The sequence below is a fragment of the Castor canadensis genome, chromosome 17 (genome assembly GCF_047511655.1).
Source record: "Castor canadensis chromosome 17, mCasCan1.hap1v2, whole genome shotgun sequence".
Classification (NCBI taxonomy): Eukaryota; Metazoa; Chordata; class Mammalia; order Rodentia; family Castoridae; genus Castor; species Castor canadensis.
Window position 1 is genome coordinate 57884696 of NC_133402.1, and position 27373 is coordinate 57912068.

The following is a 27373-nucleotide window of genomic DNA, read 5'->3' on the forward strand; positions in this document are numbered from 1 at the left end:
CTGATATGGAGTGCTAGTGGCAATTTAGTAACCATTACTCACAATATTGCCCTTATTTTCCTCTTTGGGGACATTCTTTAGGTTTCTACAGAACAGCTGGAGACTCTCAATCAACAATTGCCTCACTCAGCAGCTTCTTCATAAGCACATTTATCAGATGCTGTGCCCAGGACTCTCCTAAGTGTCCTAAGAATATTAACTCATTCAAAAGCAGCCCAGCTGGAGTTGGGAGAGCACCAGCTCTTGCTCCATGAAGACTATCTCCCCACATCAAGAGGCATTTACAGTTCTCTTATGCTAGACACTCACATGGTTCTCAGCCCTTTTGTGAACACATTGATTACAAATGTTCTGGATTCTATTCCAAGGGTGCTGTCTTTGTCACCTTTGGGCTCCGGAAGCCAATGGAATGACTACCTAGCATGATGGCTGCCTAGAGCCCAGGAAACTGACACTATGCTGTAGGTGACTTTGCACCTTTTAAAAGTTTATATATATATCAATTTATAAATATATATATATATATTTAACCCTCATGATCTTGCCAACCACAATAAGCTAAAATCTTCTTTAGTGTCCTAGAAAAGTAGGAAAATGATGAAATAATTGAGGAAGTTTTAATAAAGGGACTGTTTTTAACAGTTAAAAGAAACCTTTGAAGTCATTTCCAGCATAGGCCTGAAGGACAAGGACAGCTACTGGTAAAGACTACTGGTGGAGAGAACTGTAGGAGAGGGTCCAGGAGAGAAGTACCAACTTTCAGGTGAAGGAAAAACAGTCTGTCCCAACAGAATGGTCCACTGGGACAGAAGGGAATGGCCTCAATGATATCCTGCTCTCTTATCTGTTGAGAGCCTCCCACTTGGCAAAGCCATTCAAAAGACAGGACAGGTGATGCAGTCCATAAAGCTAAGTCCTGAGTCACAGAACAGGGTGGAGTGGGGGTCTGTAGGGACAGACAGGAGTTCAGGCCTCCAGCATTCTTGCCTGGCCTAGGGTCATGCTTTCCTGCCTGTCCCCTCCCCCCCACCCCCAATCCATTGCTTTGACGTGTTTCTAAGATGATGCATTCATCTGGCTTGGAACTGGGTTATACAGACCTGAGTGGATGAGCTTCCTCTTCAATGTCAAGACCCATCCTTCAAAGACCTCATCGACAGGATATGGGGAGGACACAGGGACTCCCCAAGACCTTTCTATACTGATTTTACAGATACTGGATTTTTTTTTTTTTTTTTTTTTTGGCGGCACCGGGGTTTGCACTCAGGGCCTTATGCTTGCTAGGCAGGTGCTCTACCACTTAGCCATGTCCCCAGCCCTGGACACCTTTTTTAAATATCAAGTAATCTTTAAAATGCACAGCCGGGTAGGAATGAATCATGACTGTCTCCTTGTCCCTTTCCAGAGAATCACGTCCCCTTGGCTGACGGGCTATTGCTTCAAATCCGCTCTCTCCCTGGGCCCTGGCAGTTTCCCACGCCGTAGACTCTCCGATCGCGTGTGGTAGTCAGTCCCTTAGCCGGGCACTAATCCTGGGGGCCTCCTGCGGTCTTCCTCTCCCGCACCAGCCCGGGTGGGGGTTGGGGCAGCGGAGAGCGCAGGCGCAGTGTCGGGCCGCGGCGCCCCTCTCCCTCCTTGCCCCTCCTGGAGCCCCTGCCGCGGCTTTCCCTGCCCAGCGCTCTGCGGCCTGTGCTGGCTGGGAGGCTGGACTAAGCGGGTCGTACCCGGCAGACCTGCTGGAGGACAGGGCGCGCCTGGCTCGCCGCGACACGCAGGTAATGGGGGCCCTGCCGCCGGTCGGACTGGGACCTTTACGCTACCTGCCCGGCAGGAGTGGGATCGGACCCCGAACCCCACAATCTGCTTTTGACCTTGGCAACTGAGGCGCAGAGACCTTCTTTTTAGGATAAGGGCTGGGTTGGGGGCCAAGCACCCCGCCCCCTTTGCAAACCGATTCTGTGCACCACGCTGGAGAGGCCACGCTGCCCTCCGGGAGAAAAGGAACCCCGGGTTAAGATCGGCATCAGCTCCGGTTCTACTCCCCGTCTCCTGCCACTGTCACATGTAGGGACCCTCCCTCAACCTCGGTGATAAAGATCTGGGGCTTTTTTGCCTTCCTCTGGCCCAGGCGCCTGCCCCAAGCAAGGATAAGTGTCTGTGGCGTCATGGGACCAGTTTCAAATACAACTTCAAAAAATGCTGGATGGTTTTAGGAAAATGACCAAGAATTTGTATTCGTCATTACTTTCTAGTCACATGTCCATGATTCTTGAACGCCAGCGTGTATGGTTGGGGTTTTCGTGGTAATAAACGGTTTGTAGAACTCTTTCCCTGGAGAGACGAGGGCAAGCAGTAGCGGAGAAAGAGCCCGGCATGGCCGAGCGTGGAGGCCGAGGATCAAGGCAGGGCCGCACAACCGGGTCAGCTCCAGGGAGGAAAACCTGGATCTGTCCTGGCTCCTCTGCTGTAGGATCTTCCCCCATGTGTGCCCATTGGGCCGCATTTGAAAGCAGGGGAAGCAGAAAAGGTCGCGCGAACCGGCAGGAAGGAGACTCAGGTGGAGGCGACTGGGGGCGCGGCGCAGATCCGCATTTCGGGTCAGGCTTTGAGCGGTTTCCGAAGAGCGAGACGGAAAGTTCTCGCCGGAGTGAGGATTGGGGGCCCCGGGTTAGTAACCCTTGGGGCCCAGAGGACTGCTCTCCGCCTGCTCGCGGGGGGCTCGGGCTGCCCGTGTCCGTGGTGCTGAAGTGCCTCACGCACCCGCGTCCACTCACTTCCTGGGCCGCGGCCTGCCGGATCCTGATCCGCACCTTTGCCAAAAATAGCCCATCTCCAAGGCAGATGGACAGAGTGGAGGCCAGACATTGAAACCCCTTGCAAATGGGTTTCCCGAAGATAACACCGAAGACTTAATAATGTAGCTCGTCTTGGAGGCGCAGAGAAGGCTTGTGCACAGCATTTTTGATTGCCGGTGTGAAAGCACCCGGGTGGCATAAATGAGGGCCCTCCTCACGCATTCGTAAGGATGCATGGATGTGTACGGCATCCACGGACAAACAAAACGTGCACCCCTTTTCAAACTGATCACACACATCGCACGTTTCCCAAAACTTTTTGTAATCCATCTTTATGTTTTGAACTTCGCAGTACCATTACTTTTCATAATCGTCTGTTCCAAAGGCGCAGAGCCTGTGGATTGAAGTATTTAGTACTGGGCTGAGCAGTTAAGTATTCATACACATTTAAATTCCAGAACAAAGCTGACCAGTCTAGAGGGGCTAGGGGTGTACTCAGTGGTAGAGCATCTGCTTAACATGCAGGCAGCCCTGGGTTGGATCCTCAGCACGCCCCCCCCAAAAAAAATCCCATAAGTAAAAGAATGGTTATTTGGGTGCCAATGGACTATTATGTAATATTTTCTTCTGGAGTTTCAAAACACTTTAGAATAGCCCAATGAGAATAATTTTGTTTTTATTTTATTTTAAAGTATAGCTGATTATAAGAAATGGAAACAGCCAGGTGCAGTGGCTCACACCTGGAATCCTAGCTACCCTGAAGGCAAAGATCAGGAGGATCACCGTTTGGGGCCAGCCTGGGCAAAAATTCAGCAAGACCTGTCTCAAACAAGAAAAAGCTTGGCTTGGTGGCATGTGCCTGTCATCCCAGCTACTGGGGAAGCATAAATAGAGAATCACAGTCCAGTTCAGCTAGCAAAAATGCAAGACCCTATACCAAAAATAACTAAAGCAAAAAGCATTGGGGGTATGGCTCAAGTGGTAGAGTGCCTTCTGGAGGCCCAGAGTTCACACCCCAGCACTGCGCCCCCCCCAAGAAAAAAGATAGACATAACCCCTGTTCTTAGAGTGGTAACAGTGTGTCAGTGGCTACATTTCAGACACAATTCACAGTGAGAGACTACATCAAGAACTATAACAGAGCCCAGAGAAAGTGTTCAAGAGCCCAGACAAAGACAGGCTGTTTAGTAAGGGACTTCTCCAAGGCCACCAGAATGGTGGTGGGGATGAGTGGGAGTTTGCCAGAGATTACTTTGTTGGGTATTAAGTCTTTGATGGCCTCAAGTTGTAAATGAATGGCCTGGTAGCTTCCTTTTCTGCTGGTGAGAATCTAGCTCCCATTATCCTAAGTATATTTATTCATTTTCCTGTTATGTAACCGATCTCCTGACCTTATCAGTCACCTTTTTGGTCCCAATTCCTCCTAGATCCAGTCCTGCTGGCCCCACTAGCCTCCTCACAGCCTTAAACAACTAGAAAATTGTGGAGCAGGAATTCAAATCTCAAAGGTTCTAATTACTTGGCAGGAGTCCTTTATTAAGTCTTCAAGTCCAAACAGGTCTATTATGAACGCTTGTATGAAGATGCTCATGGAAAACATGCCCTTGACATAATGAGATGAAGATTTAAACAGGCAAAATGGCAGCCCCCAGGGATGTGCCCTCCATAAGAAATATGAAGGATCAAATGTGAAGGCAGCCAAATGCTGCCACTTGCCAAAAACCACAGTGAAAGGATTCTCCAAAACTGGTAAGACTCAAGGACCAGTCAACTATCACCCCCAGTGCCACAAATATCCTTCTATATTTTGTTGTTATATCAAGGGCACATTCCATTAAGACATAAACATATCACTGTGCTCTAGTTCAGAAGAGGGAAATACTGCTTTTATGAGCAGCTTCTTAAATTGAAATCTTTGGGGATTTACTCTTTTACTGCTCACTTCATTTCCTGTTCTAGAAGATCAGAAATCTGTGCATGTTTTAGAGAACAGCATGAGGTCCATCTGTTCAGGTCAGATTTTTCCACATTAACGTGAAGATTTATGAGGTGGTAACTTTTGTAAGAAAAGCCAATGGTATTTGCTGCCATTTGGAATCTACATTATATTGGTGGTTAGTCAGGAAAATATAGTAACATACATCTATTTATTTATATATACACAGATACACACATACACACACACACACACACACACACACACACACACACACATTGAATTCTTTCAAGCACTATAATAAAGCAGCCTCCTCAGTTTGTAAAGTCTTTCCCCTCTGTTTTGGTTTGGGTACTAGACACCATTCATTCATAATTCCCTGTAATAGGGTCTATTTATCCTCAGTTTTCTTTCCCACAGAAGGCATAGAAATACAAGAGCTTCTTGGGTGACTATTCTAGTCTGACTAAAATAGTGTGATGATTTATTTTTTTCCTCTGACAATAATAGGTTGATTTTCTGATTTCAAAGAAAATATATACTTATACAGAAAAATAACCAAAAAGTAAGAAGAAAATACTGGAGAATTGAAATTCCATCACCCACAAGTGTGTGTGTGTGTGTGTGTGTGTGTATCTCAAGTATATATATGTATATACATATATACATGCACAAGGGTTATTTTATATCAGTAGACTCATTCCATGAATACTTTTTATACCTTTTCTTTTTATAACTTTCTTTCAGTAAAATGACATGAAGATTTTCTTATGTCAATATACATATATACATACATCATCTTTGTGGATGGCTACACAATATTATGTTGATGTTTTTCTTTAACCTCTCCTCCATTATTGGGTAATTAGGTTATTTCCAGTTTTTTACTGTGAAAAGAAAGCCGTGATGAATACCCGTGAATGTCCATTTTACATATCTTACTGATGATCACCTAAGAATCTATTCATAGAAATGGCATGTCTGGTTCAAAATACATATATACATATACATACATACATACATATAAAATTTTGATACTTGTTGCTAGTAAAGTTTTTTTTTTTTTTCAGTATTAGGGTTTGAACTCAGGGCCTCCTGTTTGCTAAGCAGGCACTCTACCACTTGAATCATGCCTCCAGCCCTGTAAAGTTAACTTTTGATGGGATTACACTATGCTTCTTCTTTATGTACAATGTCCTTGTCAATGACAGGATGTTCTAAAGTCTCTTTTCCACTTTATATGTGTGTGTGTTCTCCTAAGACATTAAAGGAGTGTAGTGATTTTAACACATCAAGGTGTACTAGTTAGCCTCAGGCACTATACAGTTTCATTCAAAATTTGACTTAAGGTTTGGTCTGAAACAAGAAGGCATCTGATTTCTATTCCTTAATGGCTTTATCTTAAGTGATTTTAATGAAATATAGCATATAGAAAGAAGTGACTGAGTTGTAATTTTAGCAAGTGATGTTTATAGTGTGAAGAATTGTTGATGAAGTTTGTAATATTTTGAACTAAGTCATTATGGTATTTCTATAAATCTTGACCCTTCTATTTCAGGCTGGGCTTTTACATAGATAAACAGCAGCAAGAACAGGATAAACGTGAGCAAGTAGTATGTGTTGTGTTTGAGGGATTTGAGAGTAGACTCTGTGAATCCTGGGGTGTTCCTTTTTTGTTCAGGGATTGCTGCCTCTCCAGGTGGTTGGAAGGCTTCTTTGAACTCAGCTTGGATGCTTGGTGCTCTCTTATCAGTTAGGTAAATGACAAGCAACCAAGAAGCATGGCATTAAGTACATCGGAGTAGCCCAAGAATTCATTTTACACTGAATTAGTATTCAATGTAATTGGGGATTTAACCACATAGATACATCCAAGAAGATCATAAAAGTAGAAAGGATCATTTTATTCCTGCCCCTTCCCCTTCTGGTGATGGCTTCTTCTCACTCTTAACAGCCACCCAGCATAGCTGAATTTAAAAGTGCTGAGTCACTACAAATTGATTTTGCTTTAAAACATTTTTTTCAAACAGTAGGAAAGTAAGTGGTTGATGATAAATATGTGCTCATTGAGAATGGCATATTTTATGCAAATTGGTAAAACCACTATTTCAGAGAGTAGAAAAGCTTTTTCTGGAGGGGGAAGTGTCAATTATAAATGGTGAAAGTCTTGCATTCCAGCATGTTCTTAGTTGCCAGCTGACACATTCATCAGCGTGCCAGAATGAATTGTAAAGTGTCACAACATAAATTGCTCTGTTCCAAACCAGGCATCATCACCTTCACACAAGCCAAACCTACTTGTTTGAAAACTGCCACATAAGGCCTTGTATAACCTTTTCCTTTCCTGCTAGGCATGGTTCATGATAGTCTACTAAAGTCATTGACACCAAGTGGCGAGGAGCCCGGCTTCTCACTTCAGATGATGTCCACTTGCTTTCAGAATGATGGCAAACTTAATGTTTAGCCCAGCTCTGACAAGACCAGTAACTCCTATACCTACCTCCCCTTTTCAATAACTTCTGCTCTTATTTCTTTCCTTTTTGTGAGTCATCCCCCTTCCAGAGCCTAATGTTATCTCTCTGCAGCTCCTGCAGAGCTGATAGATAACTCCTGGCTATCTCTTCCTAACTTTTGCACTAGAACTGTCAGCTGTTCCCCAGCTGAAAGTTGGGCTAGACCTGTTTGTTGCATGCCTCCTCACTTCTCACCCAATCCCTTCAAGTCTCTCTGCTTTCCTCATCTCATTTCCAAGTCCTTTAGCTATCATTTTTTACCCCTCCTGCAACCCAAACTGACTCAGCCCAGAAAAATCCTCAGGTCTCTCTTCCATTCTCTCATAGCTCGATTCAGCCCAACTCGTCTTAGCTCCCTCACCACCTACTTTTTTGCTCCTCCCAGGGTGGTCCATTCTGGAATCCAGTGTCACCTTTCCTACTCTAATTAATAAGCAGCCTTCATTCCCAACTCAGCCTGACACACACCCAGCTTCAACTAGCCCAAGTCTCTCAATGCAGCTTTGACACATACCCTCTTGGAAAGCTGCTTTTTTAGCACCAAATCAGGGATCTCTCTCACCCAGGTGACCCTCACGTAAAGCTGATTTTAGGTAACATGCTGGGGACCTTTTCACTTAGCCTGGTATCCCTGTAGTTTTTCCAGCCTGGATGGAGTGGGCTGTCATCCAATTCTGGCACTGCTCTGTACCTGATAGTACTGCAGGGACTGATCCCCACAGATGTCTCCACTGACCTGACAAGGTACAGTGAGGATGATGTGTTTGGACTGATTCATCCACACTCTTCCCTTCTCCAGTTCTGCTAAGCAAGAATGTGCTAATATAAATAAAAAGTACTAACTAAGCAATCAATTTTTATACAGGATTTAATAGAGTGTCACGATATTTCTCATAAATATTCAGATGATTATTTTGCATAATTTGAAATAAAGATATTTTCTGTTTCATAAAGCAAATTCTAATTTGTTGACATGTACTACTCTTAAGTAAACTCAAAAAAGTAGAGAAAATGGTACAAACTAATCATTAATTGCCTTTAATATTCCAAACACTTGCCTCCAGCCTTTCAGTGAAGCCCTTACCCCATTTAGTCAACCCAAGTTCCATTGCTATTTATCTTATTTCTTCATGCTGAGAGGGATTTAGGGATCAGCTTCAAATGGTAAAGAGGTGTGAGTAATGGGATTCAAAGCCTTTCCTGTTTCTAGTTACATCTCAAATGATGTAACTGAAAATGAGAATTTTCTCAATCTAAAGACTTCGCATGGATACTGACCCTTCTGAATCTGGGTGGGACCTTTCTTACAATCCTGGGCCAATATGGAGTCAGTATAGAGTCTAGGGGCAGGCCTCTGCAGAGTGGATGGGGTTCCTCAGAGATCTGGAACCAGTGTACCTAGCATGAAGAGTCAGAATTGCAGTCAAGTGACAAAGATACCAGTGTTAAGGACAACCTCAAAGGAGGCCAGGACAGAAATGTGAGAATGAATAGATAGCTTGTGACAGCTGACAGAAGAAAGGGACAAAGTTCAAGAAGTCATTATAGAACACAGTTCAAGACAATATTTTTGTTCAGTTAACATTTATTAAATGTGTGCTGTGTGCTGTGTGCCAAGAATACAAATATGAATAAAAACTCTCTTGGCTTTGTGGAACTCACAGGTCAAAAAGGAGATTTTTTTTTTTTTCTTTTTGGGACAGAGTCTTACTAGCTCAAGCCGGCCTAGAACTCACTACAGAGCTCAGGTTGGCCTTGAATGTGTAATCCCCTGCCTCAGCCTCTTCAGTACTAAATTATAGGTGTGTAACCCCAAACCCAGCTACAGAGGAAATTTTGATTTGGCCTGCTCCCTTTAGAAAGTGTCTAGATTGTTGAAGGACTGGACTTAGGCTGCCAATAAACCCTGCTTAGCTGAGTGGGGAGGAGGCAGAGTGTCCTACTGTAATGGTTCTTGACTTCTCTGTGGTTCTTCATCATCTTGGAAAGAGAACACTCAAAATCAGAGGTCTGAGTGAATTTTAGTAGTTCCCTTTTGGCCCTCCCCCTAGTCTAGCTGAGCTTAGATGAATATTTGAGTGGAAGCGGTTGGGAATTAAACAGGATGTGCAAGAGAGTTATAAAAGCAAACAAATTTACCTCGACAACTACATTTCTAGATAACTGCCTTAAGTAACAAGATTTAAAAGGTCTGTAGTAAAATACTGCTTGAAGGAATTAGACTCTAATTGATGGTTCTAGATCCTTCCTTAGGACAGGTGATAAGTATTCCTTCAGTATGAGCTCAGAGTGCCATCCACTCATCTTTAAGGAAATCTGATGTTACCCCAGGCTACAATGAACCCTGCTTTATTCTTTCTTGATAAATTATACACTATTTCTCCAAAACAATAACCATATCAGAGGCTGGGTACAGTAACTCATGCCTGTGATTCCAGCTACTTGGGAGGCAGAGATCAGGAGGATTGAGGTTTAAGGCTAGCCTGGGCAAAAATTTAGCAAGACCCCTCCATGTCAACCAATAGCTATTATGGGTCATCAGTATTAGATGTGCATTATGGGGAACTGTAATACCTACACCACAGAGATGATGCGATCTTCAAATAAGAAAACAAAGTTCACAGTACACGTCTGGCACAGAGCAGGGGCTAAGTAAACATAGCTATTATTATGATGAGAGCTTCTAGAGCCATATGCAGTACCAAATAAGCCACAAAGAGCAAGCACGTCCCAGGTGTCTGGAAACAGTTGCCCTTGTATTTCCTTTGGTTTCATTTTTCCTTTAACTCTAACTGAATGGTTGCTTCAAATCCTACCCAAACCAGTGTATTGATCCTAACTAAACACACAAAACATGAGAAGACACACTTTGGTTTACTTTTGGTCTCAGCTGATTTTTCTCTATTGATTATATCTGAATAGAGAACAAAGAGGCAAACATAAATGCTCTTGATTTATCTCTCCTATTTCACATTTCTTCCCCTAGTCATCAAAAAAAAGGTGTCTATGTACATTCAAAAGAAAAACTGTAAAATTGTTATCCATTTGTTTTCACATATGCAGGATTTCCTGTGATGATTGTGATGATTTTGACCTATCCTTTCACAAGGGATTGGTAGTAGTTGGTCATTCCACATGCCTTTCAGCTCTGAGAGGGCTGAAGTTAAGGAGTGACTTATGTTCAAAGTCCATTGTTGGATCCATATTAACTAGCCACTACAAAGGCTATTACAGAGCTAGGCATGGTGATGCACAGCTGTAATCTTAGCACTCAGGAGTCTAAGACAGGAGGATTTTGAGATTGAGATCAGCCAACAAAACAAAACAAAACAAAACAAAAGGATATAGGACTGGAGGTATAGCTTAGTGGCAGAACACTGGCTTAGCATATTTAGGATTGTGATTTGATCCCCAGCACTGCCAAAAGAGGAAAAATGCTTACAGGGTTTTATAAATGGAAAAGTTAATAGGATACAATGTTTTGTACCTTTTTTTGTTTTTTTGGTGGTCTCGGGGTTTGAATTCAGAGCTTGGCACTTGTGAGGCAGGCATGCTATTACTTGAGCCATTCTGCCAGCCCTCTTTTGTTCTTGTTGTTGGTTGTGGTTATTTTTGAAATAGTGTCTCTCCTCATGCTCAGGTCAGCCTAGACTGATCTTCCTATTTGTGCTTCCCCATGTAACTGGGGATGAGAGGTGTGTACCATTGTACCCAACCATTGGTTGAGATGGGGTCTCACTAACTTTTGCCCAGGCTGGTCTGGAATCATGATCCTTCTTATCTCCACCTCCCAAGTATCTAGAATTACAGGTATGAGCTACCACACCTGGCCTATATCATTCTTAAAAAAGAATTCCTGGAAGGGTCAATAGTTATTTTGAAGTAGTAGGATTATGAGTGATTTTTACTTTTTTTTTTTTTTTGGCTTTCTTACATTTCTGAATTTTCTACAATCAACTGTTCCTTTACTATGTCTTTTCTTTCTTTTTTTTTCTCTTTCCCTCTCTTTTTTTTGGGGGGGCGGGTTATACTGGGCTTTGAAGTCAGGGCTTTGTGCTTTCTAGGCAGGTGCTCAACCACTTGAGACATGCCTCCAGCCCTTTTTGCTCAAGCTACTTTTAAGATATGATCTTGCTTTTTGCCTGGGCCAGCCTGGACTGTGATCCTCTTATTTCATGCTTCCCATAACAGCTGGGATGGCAAGCACATGTCACCACACCCAGATATTGGTTGAGATGTGGTCTTGAGTACTTTTTGCCCAGGCTGACCTTCAACTGCATCCTCCTGATCTCAGCTTCCCAAGTGGCAAGGATTACAGGCATGAGCCATGGGCACCCAGTCACATATTCCTTTTCTAACAGGAATGAACAAAATGTTGTATTTTAAGTTTAGACATGTGATGGTGGTGAGTAGCTCCTAAGTCAAAAGCTGGTTCTGAGAAAGCCTGGATGCCGAACAACAGGGAAGGTTCTGATGCAGAACCACTGTGGATTTATTGATCCTAGAATTCACTCGACTGGGCTGGATTGTGAGGTGTGCATTAGGAAGTAGAGAAGGAGCAACTGAAAATCAGCCTGGAGATGCTGCAAGACACGTATCTCCAGTGCACTTCATAATTGATTGAGAATGGTTTAATTTAGAAAAACAGATACAGATTACTTCAGAAACAGTTTAGTGATGCCTGAGGAACTTCATATTAAAGGAAGTCTAGAAAACCTAACAGCAGAAATAGTACCAGAGTTGGAGAAAGTAAATATACAAATTTTCTTTCTTGTTTTCTTTTTGCTTTTCAAGACAGGGTCTCACTACATAGCTCAGACTGGCCTTGTATTTACCATTCTCTGCCTCAGAGTGCTGGGATTACAGACGTATGCCACCACACCCAGCTACAAATTTTCTTAATAGCCAAATTGTATACCTTGACATTTTATTCTTGAAATATTATTAAGGATCTTTAAATGTTTTAATGGAGCTTCCAGAGTGGCTCAATTGGTAGAGTGCCTACCTAGCAAATGTTGGGCTCTGAGTTCAAACTCCAGTGCCACCAAAAAAACCCCCAAAGTTTGTTTTGTTTTCTTGGCAGTGCTGGGGTTTGAACTCAGGACCTCATGCTTGCTAAGCAGGTGCTCTACCACTTGAACCACTCTCAAGTGGTAAAATGGAACAATGAGACCTGTTGAAACTGTTCTAAGAAAGGAGGGACAGGGGATAAAGGAGAAAGATGGAGGGGGTGAATCTAATTAAGACTACTGTAAGCACTTTTGTAAATGTCACAGTGTACCCTTGGTACAACTATAATATGCTAATAAATTAAAAAAATTAAAAAATAAGACAAAATGGCCCATTCATTGATTCAATTAATACCCACCTCATGTCAAGTACTGTGCTAGGTGCTACAAATATAAAACTTAGACTTTGTGGTCTCAGCCTTTGAGGCCCTCACAGAGAGAAGGACAAAAACAGTTGTAATTCAGTATGATACCTTCTGTGATTGAAGTGTAGCAATTGAGTGGGGCATGTAGTTCAGATTGAGATGGGGGTGGACTAGGGAATCTTCTGGAGATGATATTTAATGTGTGTCTTGAAGAATGAGAGGAATTAACTAGGTAAAAAACAGGAAGGAATTTCATAAAGAAGGAAAAGCGTATAAAAATTTAGAGACATAAAAGAGCATGGCACATTCCAAGAATTCCTGGTGGCTTGGACTAGCCAGGACTTTTGTGCATGCGGAAGACAAGCAGTGGAGAGGTTCTGAGAGTTGTTATGTGTCTATTTGGCTGACCAAACATTATCTCTATGAGGCTGTTTTCACGTGAGATTTACATTAAATCAGAGCTCTTTGAGTTAGGTGGATTGGCCACTATAATATGGGTAAGCATCATTTGGAATTGTGCAGCAGGTTTCAGACTTGAACGGCTCTAGGTCTCTAGCCTGCCACCTGCCCTGCAAATTTTGGGCTTGCCAGCCTCCATACTTATGGAAGCCAATTCCTTAGGATACCCACCCCCAGATACACACAGATACTCCCTCGCTTCTGTTTCTCTTGGGAACCCTGAGCAATCTTTCTATCTAAGGATTTTTACACTTTAGAGGGCATTCTGGTTACACGTTACCCATGAAGTTACCAGATTTATTACCAACTGCCATTTGCCTTAGGATTGTCTTAAGGATTCAAATGAAGACATTGGACAAAAATATTGGTTTTAGGCTTGCCACACTGAATTGCACCCATTGTTTAAGCAGATAGCACTCTGTGTATCCTTTTAATGTTTTTTTTTTTCCCCCTTTGGTGGTACTGGGTTTAAACTCAGGGCTTCATGCTTATTAGGCAAGCACTCTACCACTTGAGTCATGTCTCCAGCCCTTTTTGTGTTGGTTAATTTTTTCAGATGGGGCCTTGTATTTTTGCTCAGGACTGGCCTCAGATCATGATCCTATTTCCTATGCCTCCTACGTAGCTGGGATTACAGAAGCATATGACTTATTGGTTGAAATGGGGTCTTGCTAATTCTTTTGCCTGAGCGGGCCTCAGTGGCTCACACCTATATCCTAGCTGCTTGAGAGGCTGAGATCAGGAGGATTGCAGTTTGAGGCTAGCTTGGACAAATAGTTGGCAAGCCCCCATCTCCAAAATATCCAGAACAAAATGGACTGGAGGTGTGGCTCAAGTGGTAGAGCACTGCTTTGCAAGTGCAAAGTCCTGAGTTCAAATCCCAGTCCCACCAAAACAAAAACAAAAAACATGATCCTCTTGATCTCTGTCTTCTGAGGAGTTGGGATTATAGCTGTGAACCACCATGCTTAGCCTGGATTGCTCTATATAGTGGAATGGACCCCTCTGCTTTGGAGCGCACCTCCCCAGATAAGCCCCTGTTAGAGGAACCCTGAGAAGAGGAGCAGTTGAGTTGGCACATTGATCGGGATACTTCCAGCAGGTGGTATAAAAAGTTATGGTCACTGAACTGTACAGTGGTCTTTCATGGGAAGAAGAGGTAACAAAACACTAGAAGTATGAAATCATCCAAAAGACAAGCGAGTTGTGTCAATTTCTTAAATATAAAAAAACAAAACTTTTTTGTTCCTTCTCTTTACTACTTGTTGAATATGCTTCTAATTCAGGTGTCCTTTTCACCTGGAAAAGTATTACAATTTCCCACTTTTGGGTTTGTTGCCCTTTCTGCTCCAACACTTCTGTCCTTCATTCACTTATTAAATGCTATATTTAAAGCTATATTTGAACTCCCTTTTTTTTTTTCATTTCTGGGTTTGAACTCAGGGCCTCCTGCTTGCTAGGTGGGCGCTTTACCACTTGAGCCAGTCCAACTTGAGCTTCTTTCTTATGTTGTCCACTAGTCTGTAAGAGCTGTGAGGGCAAGACCATCTCTGTTTTGTTTACTTTAATATTTTTAGAGCCTTCCATGGTGCTGGGCATAAATAATACCTCAACTGGTATCTATTAACTGAGTTGAAAGACTTACATGTAAGAAAGACAAGAACTAGTCAGGATCACAGGCTCTCTTCAAGCACGGTATTCACAGGACTGGGGGTGGAGCTCAGTGGCAGAGCACTAGCAAGGACCTGAGTTAGATCCCCGGCACCATAAAAAAACCCCAAAAAACCTATATTCATGAAAGTCTGGAGTTAGGTGAAAACCTGAGAGACTGATGAAGACTCTCATATGTCCTTTTAGTATATATGGCTTTTACATCAGTGGGACACAACATAGTATCAACAGTGTTGAGGGCTGACAGAATGGCTTAAGTGGTAGAGTGCCTGCCTAGCAAGCAAGAGGCCCTGAATTCAACTCCCAGGACTGCAAAAAACAAAGCCAAAAAAACAGTGTGGAGAAAGGCTATCTATGTTATAGACTAATCCATTGGCAGAAATAAATAAAAACTGCAAATAATAGTTTAATGTGTGCAGCTAGACTAGGATTAAATAAACTGATGATATCTGACAGGACTTGAATCTTGCCTTTCCTCTTGCCTCAGAATTATCATCCAGGATCTCACAACAGGATCCCATTTTCAAAAGCCAATTAATTAAGGACAAATAAAACCCCCTATCACTTAAAAGCCACCCACCCTCCTACCTATTCTTTAAAATACTGGGGAAGGCAGTGGGATATTTCAGTTACCTCTTACAGGTAACAAATCATCCCAAAACTTTAATGACGTGAAACAAGAACACTATTTTGTTATCCACTGTGGTTTCTGTAGGTCAGAAATTTGGAAAGGGCGTGGCTGGGTGAATCTGACTCAGGGATACTTCTTGTGTTGCATTTAGATAGGGAGCTGGAGCTGGAGGAGGCTGGAATTGCTGGAGGCTAATCAGACATTTCTTTTTCTTCTTATGGCCTCAGAACCTCTCCATGTAGTTTCTGGACATGGGCTAGTTTGAGCTTCCTCAGTGTGGTGGCCTTGGCAGTCAGACTACTGCCTGGCAGCTCAGGGCTCAAGCACAAATATTCCAGCCAGGAAGGTATAGTTTTATGGCCCAGTCTCAGAATTTACAGTGTGTTACTCTTTGTTGGTTGAAATGTCACAAGAGCCTGCTTACTTTCAACAGAGGGCACATGCCCCATCCCTGTATCTAATAATGCCATTTAACATTAAAAAATTCAATATTTATGTGAGAGACACCAAACTAGCTGTTCTCTTTGGAAAGTCCTATCTTTCACAGAAATCGTATTGTCAGTCAGGGTCTTTGGGCTAAGAAAAATGTGCTTTGCCCTGTAGGGGAGGGTAACTGAGAGTGCAGTTACCAGATTGTTACTTGCAACAACTGGGTGTGCCTTCTCAGTCTCCAATTGGAAGTCTGCCTTCATAGCACATTTCAATTTGTCCTTTGCTTTCTTGAGCAAAGAGAAAGTAGTCAGGAGAGGGTGAGTAGTGAATGGGCCTCAGAATTATGGTTTAGACTGCTAAGGACATGCAACTTCCCTGGGACCAAGCAAATACTGTTGGTGCTTGCCCAAGTTAGCTATTCACTAGGCAGGAAGGCCAAAGAGCAAAAAATCTCTGGACTATAAGGGTACAGGGTCCCCACACCAGGGGTTTGTGCATTGAGGAGGCCCTATGAAATTTACCTGTGATAGGCTGAATTTGCACACCCACAACCCAGGGGACAGCTAATACAGAAACAAAGATCATAAGCAAAGAGAGAATTCTAACAAGTACCAGAGTCAGTGCTCAATCTGAAATACAGAATCTCTTAAGGGTTACTGTAAGGAATTGGCTTAGGCTATAGTGGAGCTGGAGAAGCAAGTCTGAAGTCTGGGGCAGGAACGGGAGATTGAGAGCAAGTTGGAAGCTCATGAATACAGGGTAAAGCCTTGTTGTCCACAAGCAGAGAAGAAAGGTAGATCATGAGCAGACTGGAGCCCCAAGAGCATAGAAAATTTGGAACCAGGTGTGGGGGTGTGCATTGTAATAACAGAACTCAGATGGCTGAGGCAGGCCAGCCTGGGCTACATACAAAGACCCTGTTCCAAAAAAACAAAAACAAAACAACGTAACACAAAAACAACAACAAACCAAAAATAAAAAATTTGGACTCTCTGAAGTTAACAAAGGCCTAAGCACCATTTTATCTGTATTTTTTGTTTGTTTGTTTGTTTGGTGGGCCTTGTGCTTGCTAGGTGTGTTGCTCTATTACTGGAGCCACCCCTTCAGCCCCCTAAGCACCATTTTAAAGTACTCACCTGATTAGGTCAGGCTCACCTCTCTACAGTCCTTTTTAAAAATTAACTTAGTCAACTGATTAGTAACTTTTATTATATTTGAAAAACCTTGGATTAATGTTTGATTAATTAACTGAGGACTGTTGTTTAGCTTAGCCGAGTTTATATGTCAAAACGCCATTATACAACATGAGCCAATTATGAGACATGGGTCCCTTTCCTTTTCCTTCCTCCATCTATCAGTACACTGGGAAAGCTACAGCCTACAAAAGAGATGGAAGCCTCTGAGAGAAAGACCATAAAACTTTCCCACAGTCTCCCAGGGGAGAGATTGGGAGGCATGAAACAGCACACCACATCCCCTCCCTGTTCACAGACCTGGAGCTACAGATCTGGCCTGCAGTGGGATGGGGATATAAGGTAAAACTTTAATGATGGACAGCAAGGGATATCTAACTAAGATGTCATTAAGGTAACTACTGGCTAGCAGGGAAGATCTGACATAGCAAATTTGGGTACAGTAACTGGGAACACCTAAAACTCTACTAGTAGAGCCAAGCAGATAACAGAGTGATTAGATTATAAAAAAAATTAGATTAGAAGGACTACTAAAGCCTGGTGGAGTGGCTCAAGTGGTAGATTGTCTGTATAGTAAGCATGAAGTCCTGAGTTCAAACCCTAGTACCATGAAAAAAAAAAGAGAACTACTAAAAAAATGTTTAAACAGAAGAAAAAACCCAAGTGGCTGGAAAGGTTGGGAAAAGCTTGTTTCTAAAGACAGAATTTGGCTGGGCCTTAAAAGATGAGCAGTATTTAGAAAGTTGGAGCAGAGGGGAAGCTAACAAGAGTACAGGCTTAGGAAATATCTTACACAGCAGGAAGGGAGGTCAAGGAGGACAGCGGGTTTATTGTCAGAGCAAGCGTGTGGGTGTTAGGGAGCCGAGTTTTGACAGAAGCTGGATTAGGCAGGGTACTGAGAGCAGGCAGAGGAGCAGACATTTGATAAAGTACAGAATTAGATCATAGAGAACTCTAGGTTCTTGAATGGGGAGAGCTTAAGGGAAAGTTTTGTTTTGTTTTGAATGTGAAAGGATAATACAGATGGATTTTTAAGGACTGGGATCAAAGGGGCTAATTAGGATGAGGGTACAATATTCTAGATCGAATTCACAATAAGAAATACAGAATATGAGGATAAATGGGATTGGAGGAGAAAGGGAAAATTCGAGAAGGATACTAAAGACAAAAACAGTAAAACTGACAACCACATGGGAGGGAGTGCAATGGCAGAAAGGCTAACTGAGAGCATTCCTTGATTTCTAGTTTGGGGAACTAGAAAAATGGTGACACATCACAAAGGGACGTGAGGAAGATGGGAAAGGAAAGCACACTTGGGAGATGGAGACTGTTAATTCAGTTTGGGGTTATGGAAGCTTAAGCCAGGATTAGAAGTGGAAATGTCCTAGAAGGTGGAAATAAAGAATGCTCAGATCTACCTGATTGTGGCATGCTGGAGGGCTGAAGGATCAGAGGCATGGGCAGTGCGTTTTTCAGGACTTTTACCAGCTGAAAGGGGTGCCTTTTAGAAGAGGAAGCAGTAAATAGAACAGAACAGTTGGCTATCCAGATGGTGTCAAAGAATGGAATTGGATTGGATTTCTGGGCCATGGTTTAAGAGTTTTGGCAAGGAACAAGGGAGTTTTGAGGGAAAAAATGGTGCTCTCTCTTTCTTTCTCTCTCTCTCTCTCTCTCTCTCTCTCTCTCTCTCTCTCTCTTCCTCTCTTCTGTTGGGGAGAAGGAAAAGGATCACTGGGAAGAAAATGGGAAATTGTTCAAATGAATAAAGAAGGCAGGCAGGCTAGAAATAATAACATAAATGCTATACAGTGTTCCATAAGATATTTATAGGTGGAAGAAAACCAAATTTATTGCTAATATTTACTGAGAATTTACTCTACACTAGCACTGTGGCAAATTCTCTATATACATTATTTCTTTAATCCTTACTTTTAAAAAAATCTCAACATTTTCCCACTCAACAGTATGTAGTAGACATCTTTTCCATGTCAGTAAAGATCTACGTTGTCATTTAAAATTTTTCAAAATTATTTTTACATTTATTTATTTTTGAGGCAGAGTTTCACTATGTAGTCTAGGCTGAACTAGAGCTTGCCATTCTCCTGCCTCAGCCTCCAAGGTGCTGGGATTACATGTGCATCACCACACCTAACCTACAGTGCCATTTTTAATGGATGCATAGCATACCAGTTCATTGTGTGAAGGTTCATGGTAGTTAAGAGCCAATGACCTTACCTGTGTATACATACATTTTCCACACATATCTTGTATGCTTTTTTGTTTTTAGTAACAGATGAAAAATTTTAGTTTTTATTTATTGAGTAATATCATGATTCAAAAACAAAAGTATCAAAAAGTATACAGCAAAATGTTTTCTTCCATTCTTATTCCCTGGCCTACCCCAACCAATATTCATTTCTTATATCTTTCAATCCATAATATTTTTATTACATAAGCAAATATAAATTTTTTTCCTTTTTTAAAACACACAATGTAAAAACAGCTTGTGATTATCTTTCTAAGATAAAAATCATAGAAGCAATAAAGGGTAGTTTCTAGTTAAAAATCTTTTTTTTTTTTTTCTTTTGGCAGTACTGGGGTTTGAACTCAGGTTTGCTTGGCACACAAACTCTACCACTTGAGCCACGCCCCCAGACCTTTTTCGATGAGCTATCTTGAGACAAGGGCCTCACTTTTTGCATGGGCCGTCTCTGGACCTCAATCCTCCTGATCTCTGCCTCCATAGTGGCGAGGATTACAAGCTTGAGCCACCGGTGTCCCACCTCTAGTTAAAATCTTAATTCTTATTGCCCAGTTGCTTATCAGAAAGGTTGCACAATTTACATTCTCACCAATGACGCATATTGTTACTAAACTCATTTATTCTCTAATTTCAGTGTATCAGTACATTTTAAAATGTATGGGGAGCTCAGAGTAAATGTTTTTAAATTTCTATAATTTGTAATATAATATAGATTCTGGTATTACACAGAACTAATAATATATAAAAGACAAAGGCTTATCCACTTATAATTTTAATATAGACAATTGGACACAATAAAAAGAAAAGGTTTAATCTAAGTTGTTACTTATTTTTATATGTTTTTCTTTTTTTATCTTTTGAGACAAGGTCTCACTATGTACCCAAGCTGGCTCGAGATCCTCCTGCCTCAGCATCCTGACAGTTGGGATTACAGTCGTGTACAATCATGCCCAACCTATTTTTTCTGTTTATTTCTTTTTTTATGGTATTGGGGTCTTGAACTCAGGACTTTGCACTTGCAAAGTAAGCATTTGCAAAGTAGGTGCTTCACTGCTTGAGTCACACCCCCAGACCATTTTGCTTCAGCTATTTTTGGAGCTGGGGTGTCTCAAACTACTTGTCTGGGCTGGCTTTGAATCTTGAGTCTCCTGATTTCAAAATTCCAAGTCATTAGGTTTACAGGCATAAGGCACTGGCATCGGCTGTGTTTTCTTTTTGGATGGTTAGAGAGATAGATAGGAATGAAAAGATGGAGAAATATCAGTGTATCATATAAAGATGGGATCTAAAGGCTGGAGGTATGGCACAAGTGGTAAAGCACCTGCCTCACAAGCACAAAGCCCTAAATTTAAACCCCAATACTGCAAAAAAAAAAAAAAAAAAAAAAAAAGATGGGATGTATTGCTGAATGAGACAAAGAATAAGCAGAATGGTACAGCTGAAGGGGAAATAAGGGGTGAACAGCCAGGCACCTGTGCCTGATATCTGTTAATACTAGCTGCTCTTGAGGCAGAGATCAGGAGGATGGTGGTTCAAAGACAACCCTGGGCAAATTGTTGGAGAGATCCTATCTTGAAAATACCCAGCACAAAATGGGACTGGTGGAGTGGCTCAAGCATGAGGTGGAGTGCCTGCTTAGCATGAGGCCCTGAGTCCAAACCTCACTATATCAAAAAAAAAAAAAAAAAAAAAAGGTGGACAATTTCAGTGGGCTACATATACCTGATAAAGCATATTGCCAGATCATTTTTTCCTATTATGTTTTTTTGTTACAACCTCTATTATTGAATAATTGGTGCACAGTATTATAATAGAAATCATAGTTTCAATGGTATGAACATGTACATTTTTCTCTTTTTAAAATAGAATTGAATATCTGAAGAAGAAATGGATACTTCTCTATCCAAAAAATATCCAGTTAAAAAACGGGTGAAAATACATCCTAACACAGTGATGGTGAAATATACTTCTCATTATCCCCAGCCTGGGGATGATGGATATGAAGAAATCAATGAAGACTATGGAAATTTTATGGAAGAAAATCCAAAGAAAGGACTGCTGAGTGAAATGAAAAGAAAAGGAAGGACTTTCTTTGGAACCATGGATGCTCAGCCTCCACCAACAGAAGACCCAGTGACCAGTGAGATTGAACAACTCCAGAGCTTTGCAGAAAAGAATATTTTTCAATCCCGAAAAATGTGGATAGTGCTGTTTGGATCTGCTTTGGCTCATGGATGTGTAGCTCTTATCACTAGGCTTGTCTCTGATCGTTCTAAAGTTCCATCCTTAGAACTGATTTTTATCCGTTCTGTCTTGCAGGTCTTATCAGTGTTAGTTGTGTGTTACTATCAGGAAGCTCCATTTGGACCCAGTGGGTACAGATTACGACTCTTCTTTTATGGTGTATGCAATGTCATTTCTATCACCTGTGCTTATACATCGTTTTCAATAGTTCCTCCCAGTAATGGGACCACTATGTGGAGAGCCACAACCACAGTTTTCAGTGCCATTCTGGCATTTTTACTTGTAGATGAAAAAATGGCTTATGTTGATATGGCTACAGTTGTTTGCAGCATCTTAGGTGTTTGTCTTGTCATGATCCCCAACATTGTTGATGAAGACAATACTTTGCTAAATGCCTGGAAAGAAGCCTTTGGGTACACTATGACCGTGATGGCTGGACTGACCACTGCTCTTTCTATGATAGTATACAGATCCATCAGGGAGAAGATCAGCATGTGGACTGCACTGTTTACCTTTGGTTGGACTGGGACAATCTGGGGAATATCTACTATGTTTGTTCTTCAAGAACCTATCATCCCATTAGATGGAGAAACGTGGAGTTATCTCATTGCTATATGCATCTGTTCCACTGCAGCATTCTTAGGAGTTTATTATGCCTTGGACAAATTCCACCCTGCATTGGTCAGCACAGTGCAACATCTGGAGATTGTGGTGGCTATGGTCCTGCAGCTTCTAGTGTTACATATATTTCCTAGTGTTTATGATGTCTTCGGAGGGGTGATCATCATGATTAGTGTATTTGTCCTTGCTGGCTATAAACTTTACTGGAGGAATTTAAGAAGGGAAGATTATCAAGAAATACTAGACTCTCCCATTAAATGAATACCTGGTTGTTATTATCTTGTTAATGTCTAGTTATTAACATGTACACTGCCATTTCAATGTTTGCCTATAAATGTCTTTTGTGTTATATAATCGACAGAGTGCTATATAATATATAATTAACACATGCAAATGCAGAGAAAATATTCTGGTCAAATATGGAAGCATAAATATTAAATATGTGAAATATGTCATGAACCTGGTGTCTTTATAGTTATTAACAAAAGGTAATTGTGGTACAGAAAGAATGTTACTTCATCATTAAAGAACATAAGACTTGCTGGCAATGGTGGTACATACTTGTTATCTTAGCATTAGGAGGTTGAGGCAGGAGGATCATGAATTTGAGGCCAGCCTGGGCTACATAGAGTTCCAGGCCAGCCCAGGATACATAGTGAGACCCTATCTCAAAACAACACAACACAACACAAGAAAACAACAAAAAAATCCAACCACCAATAACAACCCAAAACAAACATGAACATAAAACTTGAAGTTTCATATTGAATTTCTGTGGTTCTAAAGTTCCAAAATTTGAAAGATGGTTATGCCCAATGTTCTACAAATGTTCAACAAAATCTTGCATCTTGCAATATTCAAAAATCTTCATTTGTGAAAATTACACTACCGAATAAAACATTGTACACTATGCCCTGTTTTGTCATCTACTTGCACTAAAAAACGAGAGGTGACAGAGCTGGGTAAAAGAGCTTGAATTGAGGCAAGAAAGAGGGAACCAAGGAACTGGTTTTTTGATGACAGTAGGTCCAATGTTACAACATGAAGTTGGTCTTACCCTTGTTATGACCACGTTAGGCCATGCATGAGAAATGGATGTAGGGAGAAGACTGAATTCTTACCAGTTCTACATAATCCTTAACATTTTGTGCTGGATGGGGGGGGATGGGGGGAAGGAAAATCTTAATGTTGGGGCAGGGTCTACTTATCCTCAATTATGCAGATCTTTTTCAAAGCTGCCCTTGTTTATGATTTTGTAGCAGTATAAGAGTGAGTTCTACAATAGGTACTCTTACTCCTGAAAAAAACAGTAGCAGTAATCATGATATAACAGGAAATCAACATTAATGATATCTTACGGCATTAATTTGCATCTAATTTGGGTCATTCTTACTAATTCTCCACAAATCTTGATATGACACTGATTACTAAGCTGTTGTTTCTTGACTCCAAATTTACCCTTCTATACTTCCCCTATGACATTGGCTCTTACCTTGCAAATTATATTTTGTGGTTGCTACCTGGTATCTCACTAGCTTCTACCAATAAAGGGCATTAGAGACTGAAAGGCACAAAGAAGGGACGTCCTCCTTTTCATTTGCTTGTAGTTGCTGTCACTGTATTCCAGCAATAAGCAATAGTCCTTTGCTCCAGCAGTAGCAATTGATTTTATTCTTACACTTCTTTTGGCCTTACCTCTCCCCACAACCAACCAGCCTCATCATATCCCTCTCTGAAGTAGTAGGACCAGTTGTATAGCCTCCTCTCAGGGGTCTGTCTGAGCTATAGCTCATTTACATCCTTCCTCTGAGCTTCTGAGACTTGATAGTTCAAACTTAAGCCCCCCCCAGCCCCCCGCCCCTCTTCACTAGTCCTAGGAGGGTGGTAGTGGCTCCATGCAGTTACCACTGCTGGGCTGCCTCAGTGTTAACTTTTGTTTTTCAGTCCACCAATATCCAATACTAAATCCTCTCTGTTGTAATATCTTGTAATTTCTGTTTTCCTGAGTAACATGTCTCCAAATCATCCCAAATCCAGAGATTTTTCAGAGATTACTAGACAATAGCTCTCAATTAGAAAATATGCAAACTGAGCTGGGCATGGCAACCTGTGCCTATTAATTCCAACTACTCAGGAGGCCGAAGCAGAAGGACTGCAAATTAAAGTCCAGCCTGGGTCATTCATGGAGACCCTGTCTCAAAATAAAAAATAAAAAGAGCTGGGGATGTAGCTCCAGGGTACAGTGCTTTCCTAACATTCATGAGGCCTTGGGTTCAATCTCTAACACTGTCAAAAGAAAAATAAAAAAAGAAGAAAAGAAGGAAAAGGAAAAGCAATCAAATAAGCAAATGGAAACTGAATAAGATTTAAAGGTCTGAAGGTGAGTGGGGGGAGAATAGAACCTTAACAACCTGTACCAAGAAGTCTGTCATAAGTGTAACTGTTGTCTCAGAAGAAGAAAAATAGAGAGAATGGGGTAGAAAAAAGTACTTGAAGATGCATTAGTCAACAGTTTTCTAAATCTGATGAAAGAAAGCAAACAAAAAACCCCAGCAACCCAGAGATTCAGCAAACTAGATGAACTCCCAATAGCTTACAAACAAAAAAGACACCTAGAAATGGTGTCACTATTAGTGATAATTCTTGATGACAATGTAACTGGTGACAAACAGATGTAAAGAAGTAAAATATTAAAAGCAGCCAGAAAAGAAAAAAAAAAGACATGACATACAGAAAAAAAAAATTACAACTGGCTTTCAGCAGACACAGTGGAGGCCAGAAAACAGGAGAAAGACATCTATCTGTAAAGTACTAAAAGAAAACCCTTTAATGACTTCTGTCTTAGGATTGCCTATAGGATAAACACTAAGGTCCTTAACTTCTTTTTTTAATAACTTATGAGGCATCTTGTGTTCCAACAATATTCCACTATTGTTTGATGCCTTTTATTATGCATGCTTCTTTACTTAGAAAACCCACCATGAATCTCCCCTCTCCTTGTGGCTTAATACTCCTTCCTTCATCCAGATTTGTCTCGTTATGTTTACTACATTAATGATAAATATATGTTTAACTCTCATTCTCATATACTGGCTTACACTCCTTTAAGATAAGGACTATTCTTTTGACAGCCAATATCTATTGTGTAACCTACCACAAAGTGGACCCTTAAAATTTTGTTGAATTAATTCCTGTAAAAATTCTCATAAAAGCCTAACAACACTGAATCCAGAACTTAAATCTAGTTACCAGGCCCACTAATTTCTAGACTTCACTGTCAAGCCTGTGATTACTTTTTTTATTTTTGGCGGCACTGAGATTTTGAACTCAGGGCTTTGCACTTGCTAGGCATGTGATTACTTCTTGCTAATTGGTAGGTAGGAGATTTTTGTCCTAAACATGCCTGTCTGATAGGGATGCTAAACTAGATCATAAACCATTTCTAACTCTAAGCTGTCAATGGTTTCCAGGGAAAGGCCTTGAAGCATGGAGACTCATTTTTCCTTTCCTTGTCTTCCCAAATCCTTTTCTTTGGTGTAAATGAAGTGAGTTCCCTTCATGTTTTTATTCCAGACATTAGCCGCCCACCTCTAGTTCATAGGTTGAGTTTAGAATCAAATTTTGTTCCTGCTTGATTCTAATTAGCCTTGATCCACTCAGTACTAATTAATGAGGATAATTCTTGTTTTTGACCCTGAAAGTGAGGAAGAAGAAGCCACTTGCAATGTTTACCTTTGGAAGCTGGGGAGACAGAGTATCGAAAGGAAGTCTCTGAGACAGCTCCCACCCCATAGGAACAACTTTGTTTCTTGTAAGTGCAACGCTCTATGTGACTTTGTGCCCATCTACCCTCCCTCTCTGTGCTTTGTTTCATTGCTCTTTCCTTCTTCTTTAACTCCTCCTTTTCATGGTTTTGGTAAAGGGTTTTAAGAGTTCTTGGTAAGAATGGGTGATGAGCTTAGAGAAGGAAAATTAAGAGGAAAAAACCCTTATTTACAGGGAATTAAAATCCTTTCATGAAGAAACAAAACTTGTCTCCCTCACTTGCAGTTGCTTTTACTCCTGAGCTGGGGATCAAGCTCAGGAATTTGCACAAGCTAAACCAGTGCTCTACCCCTCCAGTTGCTTCTTTCATTGCTTAAATGGGTGGCATATAGTACTCAAGAGGTCTGGATCCAAAGTCTTGTGTTTAGATTATTGGCCTCTAAGAAAATACAGATTCACTTACAAAATTAAATCTAAACTTAAGACTTCAGCATATTTTTTTTTCTGGGATAATTAATGGTATAAACTATGTGAAGGGAAGGTCTGTATTTTACTTGTTTTTGTAGTTACACCCTCTGCCCCTATCACATTAAATATGAAACTAGATTTGAAATTGAGTCAGTTTCTATGTCTGTTGTGTGACTCTGAAGAACTAGTTTTAACTTCTGGACAACAGTTTCATTAAAAATGAAAACAACAATATCTCAATCCATAAACTATAAACATTTAAAAAACCTATTGCATTATCTTGGGTTGTCATAACAAAACAGTGCAGACTGGGAAGCTTAAACAGTATATTTTCTCACAGTTACAGAGGTTGGGAAGTTTCAAGATCAAGGTGCTAGCATGGTTGATGGTGGGTGTGGGCTCTCTTCCTTGCTTGCAGAAGGCTGTCTTCTGTCTGTATCCTCATGGTGGAGAGAGCAAGCTCTCTGGTGTGACTTTTAAAAATCAAGACAAATCCTATCTCATTAGGTCCCCACCTTCATGACCTCATTCAATTTTAGTCACCTTCCAAACGCTTATCTCCAAATACAATCACATTGGGGAGGGGGGTTCAATGTATGAATTTTGCAGGGATACAATTCAGTGTATAGTAGACATGATGAAACACTGTTATTCAAACTCTCAGGATAAATTCATTCATTTGCATTATTCACTTTGGATGCTAATAATGCAATGTACACGTACAGAAGCTGTTGCCTGGTTTTACGGTCTTCTTGTCTCAGCTAAACAGAAGTTAAGAAGAGGTCACAGGTAATTCCTGCTTTACCTTGTGAGCCTATGTAAGGCACACATAGTAATGGATACCACACGTATCCATTAGCACGCAAGTGATTAAATTTTGAAGTTAAATGTAGAAAACTGTGAACTTTTGAGACTTATAGTTAGGGTCAGGATTAAAGGGAAATGAAAATATATGAATGCCTTAAACAAGATTATTTGCGATGTATCACTGGGGGAAAAGTGAACACT

The 27373-nt window shown here is 41.2% G+C and overlaps 1 protein-coding gene across 1 annotated transcript; it reads left to right on the top strand.

Annotated features, from left to right (window-relative positions):
- Positions 1–1496: 1496 nt before the first annotated feature.
- On the top strand, positions 1497–23228 carry Slc35g2 (solute carrier family 35 member G2). Its single transcript, XM_020185250.2, has 2 exons — positions 1497–1775; positions 21134–23228. Exon 2 carries the CDS (start codon positions 21155–21157, stop codon positions 22391–22393), a length of 1239 nt encoding a protein of 412 aa, XP_020040839.1. The 5' UTR covers positions 1497–1775; positions 21134–21154; the 3' UTR covers positions 22394–23228.
- The last annotated feature ends 4145 nt before the right edge of the window (positions 23229–27373 follow it).

Excerpts from the sequence above, each read along its gene's own strand:
- Slc35g2 (XM_020185250.2), top strand. The coding sequence starts at position 21,155 with ATGGATACTTCTCTATCCAAAAAATATCCAGTTAAAAAACGGGTGAAA.